The sequence below is a fragment of the Coccinella septempunctata genome, chromosome 8 (assembly GCF_907165205.1).
Source record: "Coccinella septempunctata chromosome 8, icCocSept1.1, whole genome shotgun sequence".
Classification (NCBI taxonomy): Eukaryota; Metazoa; Arthropoda; class Insecta; order Coleoptera; family Coccinellidae; genus Coccinella; species Coccinella septempunctata.
Genome location: NC_058196.1, coordinates 19,515,048 through 19,531,024, shown reverse-complemented (window position 1 = coordinate 19,531,024; position 15,977 = coordinate 19,515,048). Strand labels below are relative to the sequence as shown.

Sequence of the window (15,977 nt, the reverse complement as noted above, 5' to 3'; positions counted from 1 at the left end):
CAAAGTGACTGCACAGTTTCTATATTGATAATTCGGCATTAAAAAAATGCAGTATTTGATATACAGTCACAGTATACTTTCTGTATCGATAATTCTGCATTTTAAAAACGCAGTTATTCGAATAAAGTGACTGCACAGTTTCTGCATTGATAATTCTGCATTTTGAAAATGCAGTTTTTAAAATACAGTGACTGCACAGTTTCTGTATTGATAATTCGGCATTTAAAAAATACAGTATTTGATATACATTTACTGCACACTTTCTGTATTAATAATTCTGCCTTGAAAAATGCATTATTTGATATACAGTTACAGCACAGTTTCTGTGTATCAATAATTCTGCATTAAAAAAATGCAGTATTTGATATACAGTTACTCTACAGTTTATGTATCGATAATACTGCATTAAACAAATGCAGTATATGCAATTATGAATGACTCGAAAACTATGAACTCTAATCTCCAAATTTCATTGTTTATTGAACTTAAACGTCAAATAAGTAAAACAAAGAATGGCAACTTCGGCTGTAAAGAAAGACAAAGTTGAACATTTTCAAAAACCTTGGCAGAAGGCATTATTATACTGCAGTAGGATAATAAGGCCTATAAGACATTTACATCCATAAATAATCAAAATAGTCTTATTATATTTAGCTCGATGCACCTTTCGAGTGGATTATCTCTCAATAACAATAACCGTAGATGGAAATGTGATACATATTCTGAAAGAGCAACTCTTCTAGTAATGAATCTGAAAATTTTATGGAGCTCGAAGCAGCCGTTCGGTCTTGACGATTATTCAATTGTTTCCATCTTTTTGGAAATTTTTACGTATAATCAAAATTATTGAAGTTTGCAAATAAAAGCTCGAAGGTTATCTTCAAAAATATATTTGCGACGTCCTCAAATTTTTCAGCAAGTTTGTATTGACTGTACTACTGATTCTATTCACTAACGCCATCTATTAAACAGTTTGGTCTGAGAGCAGCGGTTAAATTTTCCATGTTCTAAGTTCGCGTATCATATTTAGGCTTTTGTACAACAATTGAGACTCAAGTAACGAGGGCCCGACTCAGATGGAGCGGCCACATTCTGAGGATGCAAGACTCCCCAGAAGAGCTCTGTATGGCGAATTCAGAGAGGGAGCCCGGAAACCAGGAGGCCAGTATAAGCGGTTTAGGGATGCACTACATCAATCCCCAAAATCACAAGTTGGCTACTCCTGAATATAAAAAAAAATTCAACTCTGGAATATATTTAGAGTGATCATAATTAATTCTCAAACATCAACTACAAATGATCGTCAAAAACTGCTAAGAAACTATCAGGTTTAGGTGTAGAAAAACCTTATAAAGATAGTTTCGAAATCAATTTTTATGTTCAACGAAATATAGAAATACCGGGTGTGCGATTTGAAATGAGCATGTTTCTGACGATTATTTTTTTATGTGTAGGAGGAGTAGCCAACTACCCGAAAAAATACTGTTTGTGTAGCTGCACATAAAATAGTTAAGTATAAAAAAGCATATATCGTTGAATACACATGATATGGACGTCACAAGTCAATCTTTCATTCTTCATGCTGAGTAAAGAATAATAGGAAAGAATAACCTAATTTTGGCGATCGATTATGGCTGAACCACTTGGATGATTTGAATCATTTTGTCATTTAAAGAATTGTTTTCTTTCTACAAATGAAGTCGGAAACAAATGTTTGTCCTTAAATCTCGAAAACCCATAGTGCAAATATATATTCTGAACAGTTCAGAATATATAGTGTATAAGATTATTTCTTCCCTCCTAAAATTTTTGTCTGATGTTCTCTTCTGGGTGGAAATAGGAAAAAACAAAAAAAGAGCGAAAATTTCGAGGTTAGTCGGTCCCCAACAGTTAAGCCCTGACAGAAAATATTTGCAAACTTCACTTTACTAATATTTGAGATGCCCCCTGTCGTTTGAAACCATTTCCAGCTTGTAAGCAGTTTTTGGGAACCAAAACCTGGGCTGGGCTATGAAGAATTTATAGAAAAATCATTATTTTTGTTCCATCGAATAGTTATTTCATCAAGGAATTTTTTTCGATACTGATGTATTTGCACAACTGTACTATTTACGATACGATATAATTTAGCTCATCCATTTCAAATCAGCTTATTCATAAAATAAATAAATAATATCTCTCTCGCCATAATGATCCTTAGGGGGCAATAGATAATGAAATTGACAACAAAATATTGAGAAATATATACAAATGGAATGTTATTTACGTGTGGTTTAACTAAGTGTATCCTTGAACGGAATAATACCAACCTATTCGTAAAGTAATGCTCATATGTCACTATAGTGATTTGGAGTGATCATGACTGAATTATCGATTGAAAACAAGTTGACGTACATTCGTCAATCAAGCTTTGATTCCCCGATCAAGCTTTATGAAACCCTGGGTTAATCTGATTACTTCGTTTTAATCATTTTTTATACAGAATCACAGTTTGATTTGAATGATAGTATAATATATTATCTTGCTTTCTTAAGATCGTGTGCAAAATTAGAAAACAGAAAGCAAGATAATATATTATACTATCATTCAAATCAAACTGTGATTCTGTATAAAAAATTATTAAAACGAAGTAATATCAGATTAACCCAGGGTTTCATAAAGCTTGATCGGGGAATCAAAGCTTGATTGACGAATGTACGTCAACTTGTTTTCAATCGATAATTCAGTCATGATCACTCCAAATATCATTCTCGCATAAAATTATCATGCTCATACGTCCATTCAATTGTTCTCAATTACTCAATCGCTTCTTCTTCAATATATTCAGAAATGAAAATGTTTCAGTGTTTCGTTTTAGAAATCGAGTGACTGTCAAATCGTTGATAGGACAATCAAAAATCAAAGTTTTATGAAACCCGCAGTCAATCTCGCTTATATGCAAAAATTATAATCTTCGCTTATATGTTGCTCATGAGCGGTTGGACTACCCGGATAACGGCAAAATTCACATAGAATAGGGACGTCCTTTTATGTAAGTACCTTAAACTGTCAAAATATTAATAAAAAGTCAAGTTACCCGAAAACCATTGAGATTTCAGACATAGTTGTGTTAGCAAACTCATATGAGTTTGCTATTCAAATTTGACAAGGAATTCAAAAATTTAAAATAACGAAGTTGATAGCTGTGCAGAAGAAACGAAACACTTTGTATAGTTCTAAATAATTTTAGGAGATGCTCTACTTAAAAAGAGGAAAGTTTTATTTGAAATTATTTTTTGTAAAGTTGAAACAATGGGGAATTCCCCTCAATTTGGGTTATCACTGCATATGCAAGTTTAAACTGAATAATTATGAGTTTCATTCATGATTCACCGCGAAAACTATTCAAAATCATCCTTCAAATATGGGGTTTTAAAATTTAAATCGCTTTGTGCGGAGTTTACGATTTGGCAACATCGCATACAAGACAATGAAAAGAACAATGTCCGATCAGCTTGTTTATTAAAATCAGCTGTTGATCTACAGGCGCGTACTTACTAGCGAGCTTCAACTGCAACCGGCCATAAAAATCCCATAAAATTTTACGACCTTCCTCGTTCGTCGCAGACTTCATAGACAGCCATCTTTGTCTATCTCATCAAGATAATGTATTTTTTCTCCTTTATTATCAAGGCATATTTCAGTGGATGTTGCCAACTTGTGCAATCCACTTCAAATCCGCTAATTTTAAATACACATTTTTATTTTTCATTATTTTTTTTGGGAAACCGTTGAAATGGTTATTTCAAAATGTGACGTTTCAAATATATCTCATAAAAAATACATCATTTTAGCCCCTTGTTTTGAAAACGTAGAAATTTGATGAAATTCAATTCAATTCATAATTATTCTGAAATTGATCAAGTCAAACGGCTATCTAGCAGATTCTCGCGAAAATCCAAAAGACAAACTGGTAGTTTTATCAAATTTGAAAGATAACAACAGAAAGTTTATCACAACCTTTAAAATTCCATAGCCCACTTGACGAATTTTTTTGATCGGATGACACGATGACACCTCATCTGATCACTCCGCCTTTTGGTACTCCCTAATGAAATTATGTTGTTTCATCATTCCCCACAAAAAATGTTTACCTATCACTCATCCCAACATTGCAACAAATTCAGGGGAATCATTATATTTTTGCGGAGGTTCTCAAAATTACAAAGAATTTAACGATATAGGTACCGCAAAAACTGAAGATAAGGTGATATCGAAGATTATAGAGCGTTATAGAGTTAGATCTCTGATCTCTCTATTCTTTGGCTGATATAACTTATATTAATACAGACACTTAATCATCTATGTATTATAATATCAAAATGTTTGCCGCAGTTAATACGAGTTTAACACTCTGTAACGATATATCACCTGATCTTCAGTTTTCGGTATTGTATAACCAGCTTTCAAAAATTTAGTTTTTTTTTTATTGTAGAATTTTGAATTTTTTTGTACAATTTGTTTGCTTCTACTTTATATACATACCTATATTTTGTATCAAATGGCCATTTACACATTATGCAATGCATAATAAATGAATAAAGGACACACCTATCTATATGAGAATATTACGCGGAAAAATTACGTAATAAAAATACCAATCGACGAAATACTCACTTCTTAACTTCGTTACAAATTATTATCATATTCAGACATTTCTGAAGGTTTCAAAAATAGTTTTGAACCTATGAAATTACTTTCTCAACTGCACTTTGAGGGACACTTTTTGCATTATGATAAAAGAGAGGAAGAATAGGAAGATAACAAGATAGGTAGGTACTGTAATTTTTTGAAACAGGAAACTTTTTACATTATCACATTACATTATTTCTATGGAATTGAATAAAATAGATTCGTTTTGTAAAAGATTTAATTACCAAAAATTCCTTATTTTAATAAGGTCGGAAGAGTTGCATCTTTCAATCTCAAATCAAATTTCAACAAATAGGTACTGTTTTATCCTGAAACTTGTGGAATCAGATCTTTGGTAGGACTTCTCGTTCAATATTTTGGAGAGTTTTTCAATACTTTGTAGATTGAAATAAGGAACTAGACATACCTAGAAGCACTCTAAAAAGTATGTCTAGAGGAAAGCACTAACCAAAAACTCATCAACAGCTATACATTATATTTATTGACTTATGAATTACAAAACAGAGTATTATTCACAGATTTATTTAATCAATTAAAACTCAATGATCTTGATCAGCTTTCAAAAATTCAGTATACTGTTCTTCAGTCATAAGTTTCTTGATTTCCGCTTCATCCGATAATTCAACTTTAAATAACCAACCTTTATCATAGCAAGATGTGTTGATGAGCGAAGGTGTTTCTTCTACTTCTGTGTTCTTTGCTACTATTTTACCAGATACTGGACTGAATATTTCACTTGCTGCTTTCACACTTTCTAGTGCCCCACATTCGTCTTTTTGTTTAACAACCAAATCTATATCAGGTAACTGTGCGTAAACAACATCTCCAAGTGCTTCTTGAGCATATTTGGATATTCCTATTGTTCCCACCTTTCCCTCAACATCCACCCACTCATGCTTATCAGTAAACCTCCGTTCTCCAAGTAATACAGTTGTCGAATGTAAAAGTTTTTTTATACTTCTATCAAGTGGAGAGGACACTTTTATTTTATTGAACAAATTGAAAGATTTCGCTAAAACTCGTGGCACCAACATGTTGCTGATGTATGAAACTATGTACTATTTTCTTATCGTGTTATAATTACGAACCGGAGAAACTTATTTTCAGAATGCTTATCAGAATCATTACAAAACCAGCTGAAGATTTGTTAATAAATCCAATTCCGATTCGACCCAATCAGTAAAAGTCAAATTCGTCATTTTAGAGGTTAATTTGTTAATCAGTCAAGTTTGACATGATCACAGAATACAGAATTATGCAAAGAGTTCCTCTTCGATTATAAAGACTAATCTTTGGAATGTATCGAGTTTTGTATGAATGAAAATCTCAGAAAACTGTGTTTTTTATGAGGAGTAGGAGCTCGTCAAAATTCTTAGCCGTACAACAGGCCCAGGGTGTAAACTGCCAATTATTAGTCTTTTCACTTCTTCGGTAGTAATGATAGGGGAAGATAAACTAAATATTCAATGTGGATGGAGAAAGATGTATAAATATTCTCAGGTGGAATAACTGATATCGCTACTTCATAAAAACTTTAACTTGGGTTCAATGTGCAAAAACGACCTACTTGCCCTTTTTTATCCTAAGAAAACTCACAGTAATTCATGCTAGAAAGTGACCCCTATCGAAAATCTATCTGGATACAATTCTTCAACTAAATACTGAACTGAAAATATAATAACAGAGATATTTTTATCGAAATTACTTTCGGAAAAAAATATTTGAACCCAAAAAGTTGAAGATATATGTGGTGCGCTTACAAATTGGCAAATTGTACGTTGTACCATAGCTTTCAGTCCATATTTTAAAACTCGAGACAAAAGAATTAAGAAATTAATATTTTTTAACTGAACTAACCGCACCTGATAATTTCAAGTAGAACGTGCGTGAAATTTTGAGATTTGTCGTTAGATCCTGAAATTTCATATAAAAAACTTTAACTCTCAAAATTTCATAGTCTACTTGAGGGCGTTTTTGGAACAGGTTGCATTTTTCTGAAGCTTTATTTAACTGCTTCTTCGTTAGAAATTATACACGTACACTATTTGTCAGAATAAGCAATGTTCGAGCTTGATATATTCAAATTTTATGAGTGTAGCCACGCACATAAATTCCTTAGATGTATGTTGATGATTATTTACTTCCACATTCTACATTTCTTCTTGTTAAGTTGAAGCCGAACAATATCAAAATTCAGACTTCGAAAAATCTCAAGTCCAAACGACATCGAGGAAAAAAGTGGTGGATGCGCAACAACGGATAATGAAAAATAATATTAGGCACGTAACATAATCTATTATGTGCGTTCATGTTATATTCCTTGAAGAAAACTGAAAATAAAGATCTGAAATTATAATTGACAATTAATGTCACATAAAAGATAAAATTCAAGAGATTTTCGAAAATTGATTTTCGTCTGATATAGACTCCGAAACGTTACAATATAAAATTATAATTTCAGTACATTGTCAGGCAACAATTTTTTCCAATTACTCCTGACAAATTAGTGCTAGAATTAACGCAGGAGCAAATCGTTTATTCCATTTTTCAATTGATTTTGTTTTAGAGATTGGGAGTGAAAACCCTAAAAAGATTAAGAAAATATATTATGTTCAAGCGCAGAATATGAATCTTCAAAATTCCATCGCATATTTGATTACGAATTATTTCAACACTCGTTATAACAAAAATTAGTCCGTGAATTTCCTTTAAAACAGTGGCAGATTAGATCTGTCACCACTACAACATATTTCTTATCTCATTTTAAAACATTGAACTCTAAAAGAAAAAAAAGAAGTTCTTGTAGAGTTCACTATTGTAAAATGAGATAAGAAATATGTTGTAGTGGTGGCAGATCTGGTGGATACGCCCAACAAGATATATATTCAAGTATTCCAAATTAAATGAAATAATTCTATTATTTATGATGAAATGGTCAAATGAATCGGCAGTTTCTATAAAAATACATTTATTATTATTATATACAAATAGTTCTTTTAGAAAACCTAAGCGAAAAGGTTAAACATAATAGATACAACACCTTTATCGATCAATATGTCAAATGAATAAAATCAAGTTTTTTTTGTTGCTCTTTATAATCACCCATTGGTTATCAAAGAAAACAGCTTGATCTTGCATTTTTCCATAGCGAAGTTATATATGTAGAAAGCAGAAGATCTAGTGCATTATGCAGTGAACTCATTACAAAATTGAAAGAATCTAATTATTTATACAAAAGTGTTCGTTCATATCACCTGTGATAACCAGAAAAATCCCATATATGTACTAAGGAATTTGGGTAATTTGTACTGATAATTACATATGAAGAATACTAACAGTTTCACTTCAGTGATTTCGAAAGAAGGTGACTAGAATTTAAGAAGAGATTGAATATTACGAAAGGAATGCTCGTACTGTGGCCTGAATGTTTTTACGACACACTGCACATTCTTTTAAGGCTGATGCACAATCTATGCAAGCCACCATATGTCCACAAGGCAAGAAAACAACACCTAGTTCATTTTTGAAGCAAATTTTGCACAACGTAGAGCTTTCCTCAGATTTTCTCTCTTCTGTATTTGAACTCAGTTTGCTAGAAGATTCTTTGGTGTCACTATTAGAGCTACAACTTGCTTCAATTTCAGTTTCGTCTTTCTTAATCGACAATAAACCTTTGTGTTTCCTTTGAACAGCTTCAACAAAAGCAGGAGTCTTCTTTAACAATAGGAAATTACATTTAGGAAACCACAACGCGTGCTGTTCCCAAGGATCATCATCCTCGTCCCAATCTTTAAGGCCACCTCCACAAAAGAAACAAAGTGTTTGGTCGCCAACGCCAAGATAATAGAAACCGGCATTTGCTAGTTCTGGAGGTTTTTGTTTCATTGACTTAGGCCAATTCTCGAATGTTGCGAGCCTTGTATCATATATAATTTGATCAGGGTGGCTGGGACCTTTGGTCTTCTGTATACCTAATTTTTCCAGGCTAGTTTCTGACTCAGTCACGTCTTCCGGTCTAGAATTTGGTAGGATTTCTACACCTAAATTACCACAGATGTCTTGGCCTTGTCTGACCCGTATATTGTCGTGTTCGGTCGTGTTTTCTCTCACGAATGGGCAATCTTTGTTCCACCTTGTATGATCTTCCATTGGTTTATCATTCTCCACCCAGTTGTGACCCTTAATTCCGCACTTGAAGCACTCAACGATATCTGCTCTGCCACAGTAAAAGAAACCTGCTTCTGCGAGCTTTTTAGGATCAATACGTTTATTTGGCCAATTCTTAAAGGTTTTCAGTCGATCTTTTGTCGTATGTACTTGTAACTTCGTGTTGAGGATTGAGATGCCGTTGTCCAGTACGTCTTTTCCCAATGAATGATTGTTGAACTGCAGAAGTGACGTCATATTTTCTTTATCTTTTATCTTACCTAGAAAAAAGAAATGAATGAATATAACGATCCATTTCTTATTTTCAATTTACATTGCAATCGATCAAGTAAAACAAGTGGGAGATTTAGACAACAATATTAAAGCAACGAAATGTAGAACAAGATAATATAATTCGAAAATGGACTAAGGAAACCTGGAAACTAGAATTTAACTTATATATATATATATATATAGAGGTAAAAGTTTCCAAAATTTTATCATTTTATTGTTTGATCGAATCAGATATACCTATCATGATTCTAGGAGGTGAATTTACACTATTAATAATACTGTTCATTCAAAATCCTAGATAAATCAGCAAACAGACATTCTAATCGGTATTTCTAGGAAACAGAAACATTCCTATTTACATTCAGACCAGTCATCGCAATCAACTGATTATCTCTTTCTCAGGAAACGATTTCTGCTTGTCAGAAACGTGTATATTCCGATGACCGCCATTTCATAAAAAGTGCAGTAAGAGTTGGTCGAATTAGAATGAGAAAATCAGCCTTGAAAATATCAAATTAATGCGAAATTTTCGAGTGGAATAATTGGCTATTCCGCTGGATTTTTCCATTTCACGGTTGTGAAATACTTAATGGGCTTTTTAAGTATCACACAATGATAACTCCGTTTAGGAATTTTGTCAAAATGTGTAATGATAGTGGACACCAATTAAAAACAAACATCTGTCCTCCTTATCATAATCGATCCCAAATATTCTGGAGGTGATTGCTTCAGATGTTTGTTATATATTATATATCAGGTTTTTCAGCCTAATTTTAAAAAGATAACTTCAAAGGCCATCTCCAACGAAAAATTGATTCAAAATGTTCCTAAATCAAATAATCCTGAACGATAGCTTGATTAAGTACTGAATTTAAACTACAAGCTACAAACCAATTTTACCATTTTTCTTATACGAATTTAGTAGTAAAATTAGTGTACAGGGTGGGCAAAATTCGTTGTTTACTGAGGGGATCTCGAGAACTAGCTAGCTAGCTAGCAGAAAACGGATGACACATTTCTTAGCTCTTTTTCAGAGAAACGAAGAATGTTGAAAACCGTAGCCTCCTACGATTCTTCGTTTTTGAGTTATTAGGAAAAAATGAGATTTTGACGATTTCGAAAAGTTCTCACAACTTTTTTTTCTTTGAAGTTACAGATCTGAAACTTGAACCTTCTTAGGCACTTTCATACGTAGTATCTACTGACGAAAGATTTTTTTCGAATTAAAAAATAACAAATTCAATAAAAGTGTGCTTTTAAAAGAAAGATTCGAATTGAAAAAATATTTTGAGCTCATCAGTGGATTCTACGCAAAAAAGTGCCAGTAGAGGGTTCAAGTTTCAGATTTGTAACTTCAAGGACAAAAAGTCATGAGAACTTTACGAAATCGTCAAAATCTCATTTTTTGGTAATAACTCAAAAACGAAGAAACGTAGGAGTCTCCGGTTTTCACAATTCTTTGTTTCTCTTTAAAAGAGCTCGGAAATGTGTTATTCGTTTTCTTCTAGCTCTCATATTTCTCGAGATCCCCTCAGTGGACAACGAATTTTACCCACCCTGTATACCGACTAAAATGGACGAGTCACCCTGCATCAAAGATCTCTACGTATTTATTTTATGAGCATAAAGCATAACGAAATATAAAATTACAAAGTACTATACAATAAAATGTTGGAAAAAACTTCCTTTCCTGATAAGATTTTGAGTTTATACAAAGTGATTCAAAACCGAAAGAAGTCCTCTAATAGGAGATACTAAATGAAATTATAAAAAGCTTTTATATAAATGTTGTGAGTTCACTCATAATAGTAATATGTAATTTATTCTTAATCGTTTTCTGAAAATTTGTCAAAGTGTTACCAAGTTTATTAGAATTGCAATTCATGCATCTTGAAATATCAGCGGCCAGTTTCATAACCAATTTTTCCCTTCAATTTTGAACTTTGAAATTTCTTCTTATCCTTTTTGACAGGACCAAAAGAAGCTTTGAAATTGAAGGCACTTCTTGCAACATTCGAATAAGGCAAATTAGACCTAATCGTCATATAATCACAAGTAGTATCCCAGTCTCTGAATTTTCCTTTCGTTTTGGATGACCTTGCATTTTTTAATTAATTCAACATAATTCCTAATGGATTAGTGAAAATCTAAATTAAGAAGTGAACTGCACTGGAACGTGCCGTCATCGATCGAAACAGTAGGACGAAGACCGGTTTCTGAGTTGTTAGTCTTCATCAGTTCCGCACAACCGGCATTACTTAGTCGACGATGACAAACAAAATGAAGTGCTTCTTAATTAAGATTTTCAAGGTTTGCGATATTCATATCCTTATGGAATTAAACCTTTCCTGTTATAATTTCACATCCCTAACTGTATTTTGAAGATTTATTGGTACAATTATACTAGGTGATAGTAAGAGAAAATTGATAAATTATGGTCCTCCAAATAACGACCTTCAGAACTTAAAGTTTAGAGAAACAAAACTGGAGCGTCAATTCCTTTTTTGTCCCAATGGAAAAATCATGTTTATGTAATGAATACGACCAATAACTGACTATCCATAAATGGCACGGTGGTTTGGTCCCGATTTCTTCTGCAACCGTTGAAGTTTCACCATTCTCTTGGAAAGGAGACGAAACGCAAGTACGGGTATTGGAAACGGATAAGCTTTCTCTCGCAAGATACAACCTACAGCGAAGAATTTCTTTTTTCCGTTTATATGCCGCTTCTTAGGAGGTTCACACACCAATATTCATTAAAACATCGTGGCAACTACGCTGGGATAGTAGCCCATTCACGATTCCCAGCATTCCGATCTTCCTCTCGCCTCTCGATCCCCTGAAACTTTACAGAACCTAGCCCTACCACATTCCACCGAGATCACATCAATGACCGAGCGCCGGATAAACGAAAAAAATATACCGTAGGAGTAAGAACGGAGAGATATACGACAGAGATAGAAAGAGTCTTAAGGCAGCATTCCAGACGATTCTCAGAATCGCCAATCCGGCCTTTCCGTCTCTGTCAGACTAAGCCGGGAGATCACGTTTTCGAAATTCCCAACGTTCAAATGCTAGAAATACTAACACGAAAAGCCCATATACAATATGAAAACAATTCTTTTCTACATCACATAAAGCTCTGAAGTAGAACAAGGCGAACCGATCTATAATTTGACATATGGCTAACAATCACTACCACTTCGACTTTTTCTACCTCTTTCTTGCAACCGAAATGTTAAAAAGTGATAAATTATACATTTACTAACCTTGATTGTGTAGTAGAATTAGGTTCGGGCCTGGCGGATCATATTTTTGATGAATTTTTTGAGTTTTAACCGAACTAAATATGACAACTCAACCCGCGCAAGAACACACAACCACGACAGTCTGTGGACGAGAATACTTCGAAATCGACAAAGTCTGAAGTCTGCAGCGTTGCCTGATTTACGGCATATTTCTTGTTACAGTGGAAAGGGGACTGAACTCTGAAATTCAATGAGGTATCGATCGACAGAAATATATTCGCATTACAAAATAGCATGATAATCGAAATCTTCTGATTTGTGTGAGGTTAAAACCAAATATTTTCATAAGAAATGTGATGGTACTGGGAATATGCTTCTCAAATAAATGGATATGAATAATGATAAAAAGTAAGTATCGCAGTACAAAAAGCTCACGGAAAGCTTACGAAATTAAGCATCGAAGTTATAACCGAATAATTTTGATGAAGAATGTGATGTTACTGAAAATAGGTTCGGCAAATGAATTAATTTAAAAAGTTTGATTAATCTGCGAAAATTTAGTTGTTAATTTACGTCATCCTGGAAGATTTCTGGAATTTGTGCCGAAAATTCGAATGAAAAATTGAAATGCAATACTGAAAACTAGTAATTATAGGTATCTGATAGATTCCTATATAAAAGTTCACTAAAACGATTAGATTACATTACCTATACTTACTTCATTTGCGTATCTAGGTATATCGTATACCTAGGTGTAACTCTCGAGATTTATCAAGGATGAAATGATTAAGAAATTATATCATGAGACAAATAAAAACACTAGGAAATAAAGAATTTTTTCACAACGGAACCCTATGCGCCAATAAAATTCGCCTCTTTCTACAGAAATTTAAGTTATTGCTGGCATCGTGGCTGAGGAAATGGCGCAGACGTAGCAAGGTTGCCATGTCATATAGAAAGGCAGGGATCGAGTATCCAGTTTTTGTTACAGCTGAGAAGGCCGCGAATGGTAAACTTATTATGGGATATAAATATGTTGCTATATTTCGTATTTAAAAATAACATGTAGACTTTGTTCTGATATTTAGAGAACAGGCCCACGGCGTAACAAAGAATGAAGAGACATTGGTTGAAAGATGATACTTGATTCGAAAATGATGGGGGTCATGTCTCCTTCCTCCCTTGAAGAATATTTTTTTCGTATACCTAACGAAAGATGATTTTATTTTCTTCTTCATATAAGTATAAGTTTCAAAATAGTTTTCTCTCAAACATACCTATAGCTTATACATGGTTAGAACCATTTAGAGGGGTACTACAGGGATATCGAAAACCGTTAGAAATACAGGGTGGCTTGAATTACAAAAAAGTTGCGTTATTCAAGGATGAGTGTATTGGTGTAAACAGTTCCAAAATATCTCTGATGGTTCCTGAGATATCTCGAAAAAACTAAAAATCAAGATTACCTTTTTTTCTTTATCTCATTTGTTTTTGGAGATAAGTAGGTACACGAAATTCGGTTTATAGTCATAATTCTATATAGCGATTATATTGGTGTATTACTTTTTTGTAATCTAAGCCAACCTGTATTTTAAACAGTTTTCAATAAATAGTTTTAACCCTTTATACTAAAATATCCACTTTATATCCTACCTACTTATCAACAAATACCTAACAACCTAAAAGAATCTCAAATATAAAATTATTCCCCAAAAATCACTTCTGGTGCCACCACTGCTTTCGCCTTAGATCAGTATCTCCAGAAAAGCGTTTAACTAATCTGCATCATGCTTCAAAAAGCTTGATTGACCGAATTCGGATTAGATAGATTGTAATATAGATAATAGATTTTTATCTTTCATTATCGGGAAATTCAATGTCAGGTCAAATGTTGATCGATGAACCTCAATGGGGGAAAGTGATCAGTTTTTTATCTGATCTGAATTAAAATTTCTCAGACGAAAAATAATTAGGCTTTTTGAATTATGAAGCGCATTTCGAATTTCGAATTTTTCGCGATTCTTTTTCAATGCAGTTAGTTGAAATGGCGAAGAACAACAAAAACAATGGTAATGAAAATAAACCGCTGCAGAAAAAGATCTGTTAATCACCTTCTGCTTAGATTTTCGTGCAAATAAAAGCATGTAATTTTTTACTACTAGAATTTCGTGAAATTTGAACGAATTTAGGAGCAAATTTTACGATATACGTACCTACGTAGGTTTTCTTTCTTCTTCGACGCAAGTCGAAAATCCTTATTGCATCACGAAAAAAAATCGAGATATATTAAAGAATTGAAGTTGGGACAATGGGACGAATTGGCAAAATGGGTTACTATTCGTGTTTTTAAAATGTTTAAACATTATAACAACTACCTACGTCCAAAACGAAATGGAATTGGAACACGAATAAAAGAGACTCCTTGACTGAATTCACCTTGAATTTAATTCACTGCGACGGGCAAAAATCATGTGTGTGAGTAATTCTATAGCCTTCTTTCCACGTGGCTGCCGAATGGTTTTAATTTCAAACGCGAAAATCGATCGAGGGCGTAAAGGACGATATAAGGTTGGTATACATGTACTGAATTTTCACGTCCTCTGCAGCGTTAGCCACATTGCGTAAGATTCTAATAATTCAAAATGGTTATAATTTCTGTTATAGGACCTCATTAGCCATCAGCTCATATGAGTGAGATTTGAAGAGAGGATACAAATGATGAACGAGAGAGATTTTTTATTGGATATTTTCGGTGGTTGGCCTCGGAAAATTGAAAAATTTGTTTCCTTTCTCAAAATCAATTTCTACAAACTACTTTTTTGAAAAGGCAACTCTAACTTTTTGTGTCAGAAATGGATAGATCTTTTGTTATTTAATCATCCACACTGGCGCAGCTAGAAGGGGGGCTGCAGCCCCAAGTCCCCCTCAGTTGCCTTGCCTTCGTTGATTTTTCACTTTTTTGAAATGGCAACTCCAACTTTTTGTGTAAAAAATGGATAGAACTCTTGTTTTTGGGGTTATTTATTAATCATCCAGATCATCCTCAACACAAGGTTTTTTTTTATCAACCCTTGTTTTATTATAGAGATTAAATGGTTGAATTTATTGAATTGGAATTTTCACTTTTTTATGTATTTTGAGATCAATGACATGCACTTTAGGAGTGACTGATGTTTTGAGTTGTTATCGAGAACATCTCTTTTTGTAAGGAAGTAATTGATGGAATATGGGCTTTCTAACAGTTCCAGGATTGCCAAATATTATACCGGGTTAATAGTAATTCCCGAGGTAATTCCAAATACATTGTGACGCAGTAAAAAGTACCTTAAAGAGGTCCTTCCACAAAATAGGTAGCATTACAAGATTTCGTAAAGAATAAAACTAGGGAGGAAAACAAATTCAGTGGACTCTGAGGATGAGAGTTTTAAATACTAGAGTAGGAATATACCGGGTGGTACGGATCTTAACCAAGAAATTTTAACCACGTATTCTATGTCAAAAATAAGCCATTGTTTGTTACATAAAAATATGTCGTGCAATGCATCCTCTCCGAAATACAGGGTGTTAAAATATAGAAGTAAGAAATCGAAATTCAGC

General features: G+C 33.4%; 2 protein-coding genes across 2 annotated transcripts in view; both read right to left on the bottom strand.

Moving 5' to 3' along the window:
- Nucleotides 1-5,152: 5,152 nt before the first annotated feature.
- On the bottom strand, nucleotides 5,153-5,916 carry LOC123318631 (glycine cleavage system H protein, mitochondrial). The gene has a single exon (XM_044905304.1). It carries the CDS (start codon nucleotides 5,724-5,726, stop codon nucleotides 5,232-5,234), a length of 495 nt encoding a protein of 164 aa, XP_044761239.1. The 5' UTR covers nucleotides 5,727-5,916; the 3' UTR covers nucleotides 5,153-5,231.
- Nucleotides 5,917-7,647: 1,731 nt separating this feature from the next.
- Nucleotides 7,648-15,977, bottom strand: part of LOC123318628 (death-associated inhibitor of apoptosis 1-like) — a 28,293-nt gene continuing 19,963 nt past the window's right edge. Inside the window, exon 3 of the mRNA XM_044905300.1 lies at nucleotides 7,648-9,119. Within this exon, the coding sequence (XP_044761235.1) occupies nucleotides 8,086-9,119 (1,034 nt within the window). The 3' untranslated portion in view covers nucleotides 7,648-8,085. The remainder of the gene's footprint in view (nucleotides 9,120-15,977) is intronic.